At 38.9% G+C, this 12,523-nt stretch overlaps 1 protein-coding gene across 1 annotated transcript in view; it reads right to left on the bottom strand.

The window, feature by feature from the left end:
- Positions 1-962: 962 nt before the first annotated feature.
- TTI1 (TELO2 interacting protein 1) overlaps positions 963-12,523 on the bottom strand; it is a 30,391-nt gene continuing 18,830 nt past the window's right edge. The window contains 1 exon segment of the mRNA XM_051979349.1: positions 963-1,833. Within this exon segment, the coding sequence (XP_051835309.1) occupies positions 1,647-1,833 (187 nt within the window). The 3' untranslated portion in view covers positions 963-1,646.

Below are 12,523 nucleotides of genomic sequence, written 5' to 3' on the forward strand. Positions count from 1 at the left end.
AATACAGCATTGTAGAGTTAGAAGCCTCTTCAAAGATCACTCATTGAATGGAGGTAACAATGAAGGTCCAAGAGAAGTGATTTGAGCAAAGTTAACACTGAGGGGCAGGTCTGGGTTAAGGATTAGATCTACAGTTGCTCAGTCCTATTTTTTTCTGTGCTTTTCCTATTATAACATTGTGGGGACTCCCTTTTCTCAGGAGGACTGGGGGACTATGAATGCAGGATGTTATATACACCACCAGACATAGCTGCTTTGCCAGCTTTGTTAAACAACTATTCTGTTATAAGGGAGTTATAAACTAATGAAAAATAATAAATGCCTACTTATGCCAGTGTGTTAAGGGCCCAACCAGGATGGTAAGGATACAAATACAAGAAACAAAGACTTTACTCTCCAGTTTACATTCTAACATGGGAAGAAATCCGTTACCAGGGAAGTAGTAGCCAGAGAAGGAAGTTTTAGTAATACTAAAAAGATTATTGTTTTCAGAGCCAGGGATGGAATTAGGAGTGGGAAGAAGGGTATTTGTATGTTGACAAGACATGAAGATGGCTGGGCAATAATATGGGGTGAGTCTGGCCCCAGACTGGCATGCTGGACAATCAGAAGGCTAGGTTCTTAGAGCAAGAACTTGGAGTGCTGAGTCAGAAGGATGAGAGCCAGAACACAGGGCTATGGCTGGTGATGGGATCCTGGGAAATAAATATGGTGGGGGGTGTTTTTTTTTTGAAAGAGGCAGCAATAAAATATTTTTAAATGTTCCAATACCTAGCCCATCTAATTTATGTTCTTCACTGTTTAGGGATTATTTTTTCCTTTGTACCACCTTCTACTTTGGCAGATCATGTTTAGTCTTCTTTGACCCAAACAAATGTTATATCCAATTCTCCTGAAACATATCTAAATGTCCCTGTTGTGTTTTTTTAGAGTCACTTGGTTAAAAAGCAGATTTCAAAGTGTGAATGATTATAACATTTTTATTGTGTACTACAAAACAAAACCAACAGGTTCAATGTCATTATTTAGGTGGACAGAAGAGAAGATAATGCTTTTGAGCACTCATATATGTAATGGAAAGTCAGTATATACTCTGTCATTTTCATGGATTCAATACTTGAACAGAGCATTCAAGTACACAAAAATGCAGGCGAGAGAAAGCAGGTCATTTTGTCCTTGCCAGATGTTTAAAAAAAAAACACCAAAAACAAACATTTGAAGTGGGGCAGCCTGGCCTGCAAAGTGGCTCAGTCCAATGACTGAGGTATATCCAGGAGTTAAACTGTTAAGAATTGCCTGACAATGTCATTTGAAAACACAAGGTGTAAAATATAAATAACAGTCAGCTATTTTGCTTCAATCCAATTTCTAAGAAGTTGTGTGATCGATCAATTTATAAATCGATGGGCTGTCTCATTCCCCACCCCCCACCCCTTCATGTTCTTCTCTCTGAAGACTCCCTCTGAGCTGCCAGTCTCAGGCCCAACAGTTCAGGGGCAGAAGAGATGGCTCTAATGACTGCTGGCTTCAGGAAGACATGTATCCCTTCACACCCCTGTGGGAGGCCCTGGGGAAAATCAGTCAGCAGCGAGCACAGACATGTCATCTAGGGAAGCAGAGATGCTTGACCTCCCAAAAGGAGACCCTCAACCCTGGAGCTCAGCTAGCAGGAGGAGCACATTGTCAGTGTATTCGGTCCGTGGCTTGGCCATTCCACTCAGGCTCACTGGATGGAGGTTGGGATGTGGAGGCTCATACAGAAGAGGGCAGTGGAGTTCATTCAGAATGAACCAGGTCAAGTCTGGATCGACCTTCATCAAGTGGAGGAACACGCTGTGGAAAGAGAAACAAACAGTGGAGTGAGGGGGCGGGAGAAATGAAGGGGAAAAGAGGAAGGGATGTTTGATTTTTGCCCAAGAGAGTATTTACTGGGCTACTCAAAAGGACTCTGATAACAATGTCAAATTGCTTCTGACAGCATAACAAATACACTGAAGTTCATTAAGCAGGGCCATTAAGATGGTTCCTAAACCCAATGGAGATTCAGCTAAACAGTTTCATGTCTATTGGCAAAGAGGAAAAAAAGTCATTAGTCTAAGCAGAACAATATTGACATCAAACAAGCTCCTGGCAAATAATTGGTCTAGTCCTAGGGTGTAAAGCAGATTTCAAAAAGAAGAAAAATGACAAGGCACACACTTTATTATGGGCAGAAAAAAGGCAGCTGAACAGGAAACTCTTAAGAATAGGCCTAGTCAGCGACAGTAAAGACTTAAAAAATAATGTCATATAATACAATACATCTAATTCTATCAGGGAGAAGGCTGGAATGGCATTAACTCTTTCAGCTCATTAGGGTCCATTTAGTAAATATTTCTTCTTGGGTGTTAGGAGTTTCCTATTTGTCTATAATATACAAGGTGTCTCCCTCCTGGCTGAAGAATCCCTTCTCTAGAACTTCATGGCATGCTAAAATCCTTTTCAAGATCACAAAGATTTTCTTGAAAACCACTGGATGGGTTTTTGGCCCACTGTTTTGACGCAGTCAGCTCTTGTTGAAAATATGGCAGCTGGGACAAGACACTGAAGGCACTGCTTTTGTGCCTGACATTTTTGAACTAGGTCAGATCTTGGGGATCTTCCTGGATTGCAGGCTCTGGGTCAGGGCCTTTGTTTCCTCTCTCCTCTGTCCCTTATTTCATGCTACTTATTTCTACATGTAGCCAAAGTGGATGACTTGATTTTCACTGATCACGTCTTGCTCTCATCCACCTTTGTTCAACTGTACCCACCAGCCCTCAAGCTTGGAACCAATCCTTCTTACTAACTCCAAACCAAAATCCTTCAAGACTTGGCTCAGGTGCCTTCTCTTCCATGAGGCTTTCTTTGGCTTCCTTCACTATAAATTTTCCCTTCCTCCTTACACTTTTCTGCTTGTCATCTCCTATTACAAGATACAATTGTATGTATAACCCACTAAAGCAGCTCACTTATACATTTTAGATAGGCGCAGCACATGGTCAATGAAGAGGCCCAGAACTGAATAAGGGACAGAGTGAACTAGACTGCAAGTGGGAAAATGTACAATCCTTTTAATGATTCTAAGTTGCTCTCTGCTGCAAAAGCCTTTTGTAAGTGGCACTACAGGCCTACAAATCCTGGTCCACCATGATCTCAGAAAATCAAATTTATAGGTCACCCAAAGGGTAATGGAAAGACATATAGCAAATGTAAATAAGCTGCAGCAAGTTACCAGTACTGATGTGTGTATAAGAAGAGGCATAAGAACAATCATCAAGGAAATGTCCAATAAGCAAAGGAGGTGGGATAGTCACGTACTGAGAATGAAGAATAGCCAAAGGACAGTTTAAATGCTGCATTCGTATCTATGAAATATTAAAAGGATCAGAGAAAATCTCTAGTACAGCAGATAGGAAGCTTTCTCCAAAGACATGGATAAGAATTGCACAAGAGAAGGCTTGGATGACTTGAGATCTGATAGTTCATGAATTCAATGAAGTACTGAAGAAGTAAACATACTTTATCTCTCCCTTCTCTGTTCTTCCTTCACTTCTGCCCAAATTATAACCTCCTCAAGGGTAAGGACTGTGATATTTTTTTCATTCTTATATCTTCAATGCCTTGCACAGTGCAGATCACATATGGTCCCTGACTTTAGACTTCAATACGTGTCCAATGAACAAATCACTGTTTCTTACCTTTATTGGGAATCACCAGCTGTACCACTGTCAAACAACTGGTGTAGTGGAAAAATTCCAAGGTTCCAGACATTAACTACACAAAGGTGGACAACCAAAGGTATAGCTGTAGAGTTCAGCTTTGTCCATTAATCATTCAACCAACAAACATTTATTAAGTACCTATAATATAACAGGGACTGAGTTGGGTGGTGAAGATACAAATACAAGAAATGAAACAATTTCTATGCTCAAGGAACTTTCATACTATAGGAATAAGATATCATTTCCAATTTAAGAGAGAACTGTCTTACCTGATGTGATTCTTTGTTTAGTCAGCTAGGCTCAGCCCTGAACCTCCTAGGCTTACTCTGCTAGACCTTCCAAGTCTGCCTTCTTAATTATGTTTCTTGGTTTAGTGAACCCAATTCATCTTAGCTCTCACAGCTGTTGAGAAGGCAAGTCTCTTTTATTTGGATTTTTAGGATTGGTCTGATCATCAAATGCTTTATTCTTCCACGCTCCAAATCCAGATTTAATAGTGATCACTGACTATCTCTTACCCACTCATCTTCAGACTGTCTTTTTACTCTCCTGTTCTCCCAGGCTCCTGCTCCCTCTCAGGTTATTCACTATTCTTTCTTTCACTTTTTCCTCACTCTCATCCCTCAAGGGTTGGGAATATCAACTTTCAGTTTAATTAACTTGTTAAGAGAGAGCTAAGCAATCTCCTAGCTAAAGGTTTCCCAATCATAAGTCTTATCTATGAGATATCCAGAAGAATATACATAATGGGGGCTTTTAATCTCATTGTTCCTTATCTAAATAAACAAATAAATAAATGGATGGCTGGATAAATAGATAAATGCCTCTTCCTCCATAAAGTTTTCCCAAATCCCTAAGATGAATAAACATTGTCCTTTCAGGAGCCCATATAATATTGACTGATTGCTAACAGTCTGTTTTGCACCTCTTGGCACAGATATCCAATAGTTTATTAAATATCTGGGTTTGTGGTCTCCTCCACTAGACTCTAAGCTCCTTGTGGAAAGGCATTAATTTTATCACCCTATGGCTACTGCATGATTTTTGTTTAAATATTAGGTGAAATTTTATATTAGGCAAGGAGCTATTAACTAGAATATCACACCATGTTATAATGGGGTTTAATAGGTTATTTGAATATAGACATGCCTCGCCCTACACATAAGATCTATTCCTGAAAAGTTCTATGCACATTTACAATGATCTCCTGGTCCTGCTCATTTCACTCAGCATCAGTTCGTGTAAGTCTCTCCAGGCCTTTCTGAATCATCCTATTGGTCATTTCTTACTGAACAATAATATTCCATAACATTCATATACCATAATTTATTCAGCCATTTTCCAATTGATGGGCATCCACTCAGTTTCCAATTTCTGGCCACTGCAAAGAGGGCTGCCACAAACATTATTGCACATACAGGTCCTTTTCCCCTTCTTTAAAATCTCTTTGGGATATAAGCCCAGTAGTAACATTGCTGGATCAAAGGGTATGCACAGCTTGATAGCTTTTTGAGCATAGTTCCAAATTGCTCTCCAGAATGGCTGGATGTATTCACAATTCCACCAACAATGTATCAGTGTCCCAGTTTTCCCACATCCCCTCCAACACTGCGCATTATCTTTCCCTGTCATTCTAGCCAATCTGACAGGTGTGTAATGGTATCTCAGAGTTGTCTTAATTTGCATTTCTCTGATTAATAATGACTTGGAGCATCTTTTCATATGGCTAGAAATAGTTTCAATTTCTTCATCTGAGAATTGTCTGTTCATATCCTTTGACCATTTATCAATTGGAAAATGGCTTGATTTTTTATAAATTAGAGTCAATTCTCTATATATTTTGGAAATGTAAAGGCCTCATTTCTAATCACATGAGAAGGTACTCTAAATCACTATTAATCAGAGAAATGCAAATTAAGATAACTCTGAGGTACCACTACATACCTCTCAGATTGGCTAAAATGACAGGAAAAGACAAGAACGAATATTGAAGGGGATGTGGGAAAGCTGGAGTTATGAACAGATCTAGCCATTCTGGAAAGCAGTTTGGAACTATTCTCAAAAAGTTATCAAACTGTGCATACCCTTTGATCTAGCAGTGTTACTACTGGGCTTATCTCCCAAAAAGATATTAAAGAAGGGAAAGGGGCCCACATGTGCAAAAATGTTTGTGGCGGTCTTCTTTGTAGTGGCCAGAAACTAGAAACTGAGTGGATGCCCATCAGTTGGACAATGGCTAAATAAGTTATGGTATATGAATGTTATGGAATATTATTGTACAGTAAGAAACAACTAGCAGGATGTTTTCAGAGAGGCCTGGAGAGACCTACAGGAACTGATGCTAAGTGAAATGAGCAGAACCAAGAGATCATTATGTACAGCAACAGCAAGATTATATGACAATCAATTCCAATGAATGTGACTCTTTCAAACAATGAGATGATCCAAGGCAGTTCCAATGTTCTTGTGATGAAGAGAGCCATCTGCACCCAGAGATGGGTCTGTGGGAACTGTGTGGGTCACAACATAACATTCTCACTCTTTTTGATGTTGTTCATTTGCATTGTTTTCTTACTCATTTCTTTTCTTTTTTTTTTTTTTTGATCTCTTGTGCAGCAAGAGAATTGTATATATTGGATTTAACATATATTTTAACATGTTTAATATATATTGAATTGCTTGCCATCTAGGGGAAGAGGTGGGGGGAAGGAGAAGAAAATCTGAATCCCAAGATTATGCAAGGTTCAATGTTGTCAAATTATCCATGTATGTTTTGAAAATAAAAAGCTTTATAAAAAATAAAAATAAAACTGGTATCAGAAATGAAAAGACTCAGAAAATCCAAAGTTTGAATCGTGGCTCTGTCATTAACTGAGTGACCTTAGGTAAAGCCTTGCCCTTTTCTGAGGTAACCATTAAATGAAGTTAAGTGTAACTAGATGCTTTTATTTAGGAGACAAAGTGGATAGACTACCAGGTTTGAAGTCAGGAAGACTCATCTTTCTGAATTCAAATCTGGTCTCAGAAACTTACTAGCTGTGTGACCCTAGACAAGTCACTTAATCCTATTTGTTTCAGTTAATCATCTGTAAAATTAGCTGGAAAAGGAAATGGCAGATCTTTCTAGTTATCTTTGCCAAGAAAATCCCAAAAGAGGTCAGGAAAATTTGGATACAACTGAAAAATGACTGAACAACAACTCTTCTCTCTCCTCCCTCTCTCCCCCTTCCCACCCCAACTATTCTTCTGAAATGACTCAAATCTTATTTTTAAAAATTTTATCTAAAAGGTAATAATTCCTTGCCACTAAGTTCATCTATTTTATAGTATTTCTTGAATAACAAATGTAATACCTGTATTATATAAAGAAAGATGCTCATGTCATCATTGGGCATACTTCAAGATTATCTTCTTGAACAAAACTTTTATTTTAATGGTTTCTGATGAAAATCTTTCTGAAGCATATCCTATACTTTTGGGATTTTAAAACATAATTTAGCACCCACTTCCCTTTTCTTTGAGGTGGGCAAGAGGTTGGATCTGTGATTTCATTGTAAGTTCTCTGGGTGAGGAAATTATCTCTACCTATGCAGATTAGCAATTTCTAGTCTGGAGAATTTCCTGGTTTCTTGCTTAGTCAGTGGGAGTTAGAGGTAGATCCTAAGCCAGGCCATCCTGGACAAGTTTATTCCTGTGAATGGAAAAGAGGGGACTGGAGAGCAGCTACAAGGCCCTCAGAACCCAATGCTGGCTAGGGTTCTAGAGCCTGAGTCTGCCACTCTTTAGCTTTTCTGTTTCTTTCCTCACTTTTTAGTACTGTTCAGAGATAGCTGTTGGCTACCAGTCCTTTCTGCTCACTGCTGCCCTCCTCTTTCTAATTTGTCAGCCCATAGCTAGTTGTACTAGGCTTAATATATGATCTTCTCAGAAATACCCCAGGGAGAGGACAGTAATTAGTACTAAAGAATGAATCATATACTGAGAGAGAGTGTGTGAGTGTGTGAGTATGTGCGTGTGTGTGTGTGTATACACACACATATCATAACATCCTAAAATTTAAACCATAATATCCTAAGACTTAGAGCTAGAAGGGCTCATCTTAGAGAAATTCTCATTTTACAGATGAGGAAATTGAGGCCCAGAAAAAAGAAATGTCTTACCCAAATTACTTGCTAGCGAAATAATAGATTGGGGTGCAAACACAGATCTTCTAATTACACACTCTGTGTCCTTTCCACATTAGATAGAAGATATTTGAGGGACAGAAAGGAGAAGGCCTGCTCAGAAGACTTTAGATTATAACATGTGGCCAGCTGCCTAAAAAGTTAATCCTTGAGGCCAGTCCTGCTTAGAATGCTCTTTTTCACCTTCTTTAAATCCTACATTTTCTTGAAAGCCCAGCCTAAGAGCCATCTTATATGAGGCTTTCCCTTGACTAATCCCACCGCACAGATACTGCCTCCCTTCTCTGAATTCTATAGCAATTATAGCTTGTACCAAGCCATGGTATCTTGCAACATTTTTTAATCTAACAAATACATTTACTATTTTCTTCCAAAAAGAGAGTTAAACTTCTGGGGGACTTAGATCATTTTTCTTCTTTTTTGGAACCTTGAAGACCAAGGACAATTTCAGCAGGCAACAAAGGCAATGAGAGAGGAAAATAACATCCTAAGAACAGAGAGGCTGTGAGCAAGGCAAAATGGCACAGATGATGACAATCCAATCTGGGTAAAACATAGGCCATAGGAAAGGAGGACTGCAAGAAGATGAGGTGGGGCTGGATAGGGAAAGGCCTTTAAGGTCAGACTAGAGACTCTGAAATATAAGTAGCAGGAAACAATGAAGCCAGAGAGTGATCCCTTCATAAAATGAAAGCAGTGCAAAAAGCATTTGGGCACCAGCAGGATTGGAGTTTTAATGTTAGTTCTATGATATACTACATGGTCTGGAGCAAATCACTTCACTTTCTTTACCTTCGGTCTCTTTCTCTGTAAAATAGGGGGCAAAGGAGGAAGGGGTGCCAGACTTGGTCTCTAAAGTCCTTTCTAATTCAAGTTTGTATTTTAAGGTCATTTCGAATTCTGGCATTTTGTGTTGCTATCTCCTGTAGCTCTGACGAGATTTCTATACCAAGGTCCTTCCCAATTCTGATATTCTTCACTTTAATGCCCTATCTAGCTTGGACATTCTATAGCATGCAAATGCCAATGAAGCAATGGAAAGAAATGGGGGGCTGCTATGAGGATGCCTTGGCCTGTTTTGTGCTTAAAACGATTTAAGCTTTCTTTGCTTGAGATAATCCCATGTTTATAACCTTGGCAGTGGTTGCTGGAGAAGTGATTAGGATATTCTAATTCATCGTTTCCACTTCATCGCAGAAAGAAGGCGGCCCGCGTGGGAGACAATTTTTGTTTAAAAACAAAAATATCTTTGATAATTAGAGTGGCAAGGGAAATGAGGAAACACGCACCCAAAATGGGAAACAGATTTCTATTTACACGTGATGTGCTTGACTGTTTTCCCTAGTGCCAAAGACTCTGAGAATGCAAATGGTTTCATCTGATTCTGTTTCCTTAAAGAAGTGGCACAATTTCTCAGGCTGGAGCACAGAGTACTCCCAGCTGCAATGAACATTTTTATTTGGCCAACAGTGACTTGTGCTTGCACCGGATGAAAGCCAACCTGGTCCCAGTCCCAGTTTAGTCAAAGCTTTTTCCTGCATGAAGTTGATCAAATTTAATCCAATCCAACAAGCATTTATTAAGCTTTGACTGACTGTGGGCAAAGCAAGATGCTAGAGATACAAGGACAAAACAAAATGCAGTCCCTGCCTTCAAGAAGGATTAGGAGGAGAGGGGATAAAATATGTTCACAGACAGATGACTGAGGAGGGAGGGGGCACTCCCCCTCCTCCATGGGGATCAGAAAAGTCTTCCTGCAGATATAGAATTGAATCTTGAAGCTGGGGATTCTCCCTCAAAAAACCCAAAGCAAAAAAACCCTCAAACCAAACTCCACCCCTCAACTCAAAACAACCTGTTTATTTCTATTTAAAAAAACTTTTTAATTAAGAAATTTTTTTTCTTCTTCCCCTCCCTTATCAAAAACTCAAACAAAACCCTTGTAACAAACATACATAGTCAAGCAAAACAAAATTCCCTTCTGGCCGTGTCTCAAAATGTTTCATTCTGAATCACTCATCTCGTCAAGTGAGGTGGACTCTTCTACCAAGTTTGCTGAGATGACACTCACCAGCTACAGTGGTAACAATCTTCTTCTCTAAACTCACTTATGACTTTGACCTCCACCTTGCTGATATATTTAACTTTACCTGTTTGCAAGTTATAATCTCCTATAAAGCTTCAAGCTCCCCAAGGACAAGGATTGTGCCTTATTTAGTGTTTGTTCACCCTGAGCATCTTGAATACTATGATGCACCCTGGAGTTGCTTTAGAAATGACCACTGCAAAAAGGTAACCTATATTCTAATCTCACTGAGGTCACTGGCTATAAGGCCTTGGTCAAGTCTCTTTTCCCTTCTCTTTCAGAAGTAATAATTCCTGTCCCATCTACTTCACAGGGCAGTTAGGAGCACAGCAGGAACTTATAATCAAAATCTGTTGTATTGTATCTTGTAATAATGCAACTAAAGGGATAGAAACTTGGCCTGTTATTTTATTAGTGTAGGGATCACTCACATAAGGAAACTCCTTCTACCCATGCAGGATGGTAGCATCTCTGCAACTTGGGAATTTAAAGAATTGTCTAAAACATCAAGAGCCTATATGACTTGACAACTGTCACAAAACCAATGTATATGTCAGAAGCAGGACTGGATACTGAGTCTCCCCAACTTCAAGGCCAGTTAGTTCCCTTTCCACTGGCTATAATGCCTCTCAAAACATGAGTGGCATTCTGTAAAATATAAAGTACTGTCTTTCTGCTTAAAAAAAAAAGGGAAAACTGTTTGTAGTGACTAGAAGCTGGAAAATGATGGATGCCCATCAATTGGAGAATGGTTGAGTAAATTGTGGTACATGAATGTTATGGAATATTTTTGTTCTGTAAAAAAATGACCAGCAGGATGAATACAGAGAGGATTGGCGAGACTTACATGAACTGATGCTAAGTGAAATGAGCAGAACCAAGAGATCATTACATACCTCAACAATGATACTGTATGAGGATGTATTCTGATGGAAGTGGATTTCTTTGACAAAGAGAAGATCTAACTCAGTTTCAATTGATCAAGGGTGGACAGAAGCAGCTACACCCAAAGAAAGAACACTGGAAAATGAATGTAAACTGCTTGCATTTTTGTCTTTTTTCCCAGGTTATTTTTATCTTCTGAATCTAATTCTTCCTGTGCAACAAGAGAATTGCTAGGTTCTGCACACATATATTGTATCTAGGATACACTGAGACATATTTAACTTGTATAGGACTGCTTGCCATCTGGGGGAGGGGGTGAAGGGAGGGAGGGGAAAAGTCGGAATAGAAGTGAGTGCAAGGGATAATGTTGTAAAAAAAATTACCTAGGCATGGGCTCTGTCAATAAAAAGTTATTTTAAAAAAAGGGAAAAAATAAGGAATGAATATTTCCACCATCCAACATTGTATATTAGTCTCACATGGAAAATTTTTAACTACACAGAAGAGGGCAAATATTTGTTATGTTTTGCTTGAAATTTCCAGACGTGTGTGTGTGTGTGTGTGTGAATGCCTTCATGGAAATGAAAATTATATATCTGTGTGCATATATATATACACATCTTAAAACCCATACACACATGCATATGAGCTCTATGGTATCTCATTGCTTTTGTTTTTCAAACACATGGACGTAAAGGAAGGACAAAAAAATATTGTATCTCCCTCTATCTCCACATGTCTGAAAGGCAAAAGAGATAGGATGGACTTTGTTCACCATGAAATGTTGGCATTCTGAATATAAAAAGTGTCAAAGTAAAAACATATAGGTGATCCCAAAAGTCTTAAGCTTTGATAGCTATTATAGAAGGAACAACTTGTATATTCTCCACATTGACTATATGCTAAGAATATGGGCTATATCTCTCTACCAAAAGTTGGACTGTATAAATTCAGAGTTCAATTTATAATTAATTTTTCAAAATCTAGTTAAAAATATCTTTTGCTTTAAAAGTGATTTCATCTTTTAGTGTGCAGTTTATATTCAGAATAATATGTTGTCTACAGGAGCCATATTATACTTGGCTATCACTGGCTCTAAATCAAAGGATTTGGTCTTTGTGAAAGAATGTCCTTAGGTAAAGAGGAGACAAGCTTCCAGAGATAAAGTTCTTCTTTTCTTGTATCAGAGACTTTCCCATCCTCCATATCTGCTGTACTCTCTTAATTTTTTTCCTCAAGAACATTAAGGAAAAGAAAGCTAGAGATATCAATGAGCAGCCACTAATTGAGGTACAGTCAGGAAAGCCTGAATAAAAGAGGTACAAGAGAATGAGAAGGAAGAAGCTGAGGTGGGACCAGATCAGGGGCAGGACAGGGAAAGCTGGCTCCCCTTCTGTCTGGGTTTGTTCTTTTACAGTCCTATTGCTCTTCATGCTTCCCAACTTTAACCAGGAAGAGGTGATTCCCAATGATAAGATACCATAATGCTCTGCTGAGACCTGCTTTGTCACCAAATGCCTGTTGGTATATTCTGGATCAGGAGAAACCCATTCTACATAACTGTAAGCCAGAAGACAAAGAAGAAAAACCTGCTTTGTAGTAATCAGGTTAACGGTCTGGAAAAT

The sequence above is a fragment of the Antechinus flavipes genome, chromosome 2 (assembly GCF_016432865.1).
Source record: "Antechinus flavipes isolate AdamAnt ecotype Samford, QLD, Australia chromosome 2, AdamAnt_v2, whole genome shotgun sequence".
In the NCBI taxonomy this organism is placed as follows: Eukaryota; Metazoa; Chordata; class Mammalia; order Dasyuromorphia; family Dasyuridae; genus Antechinus; species Antechinus flavipes.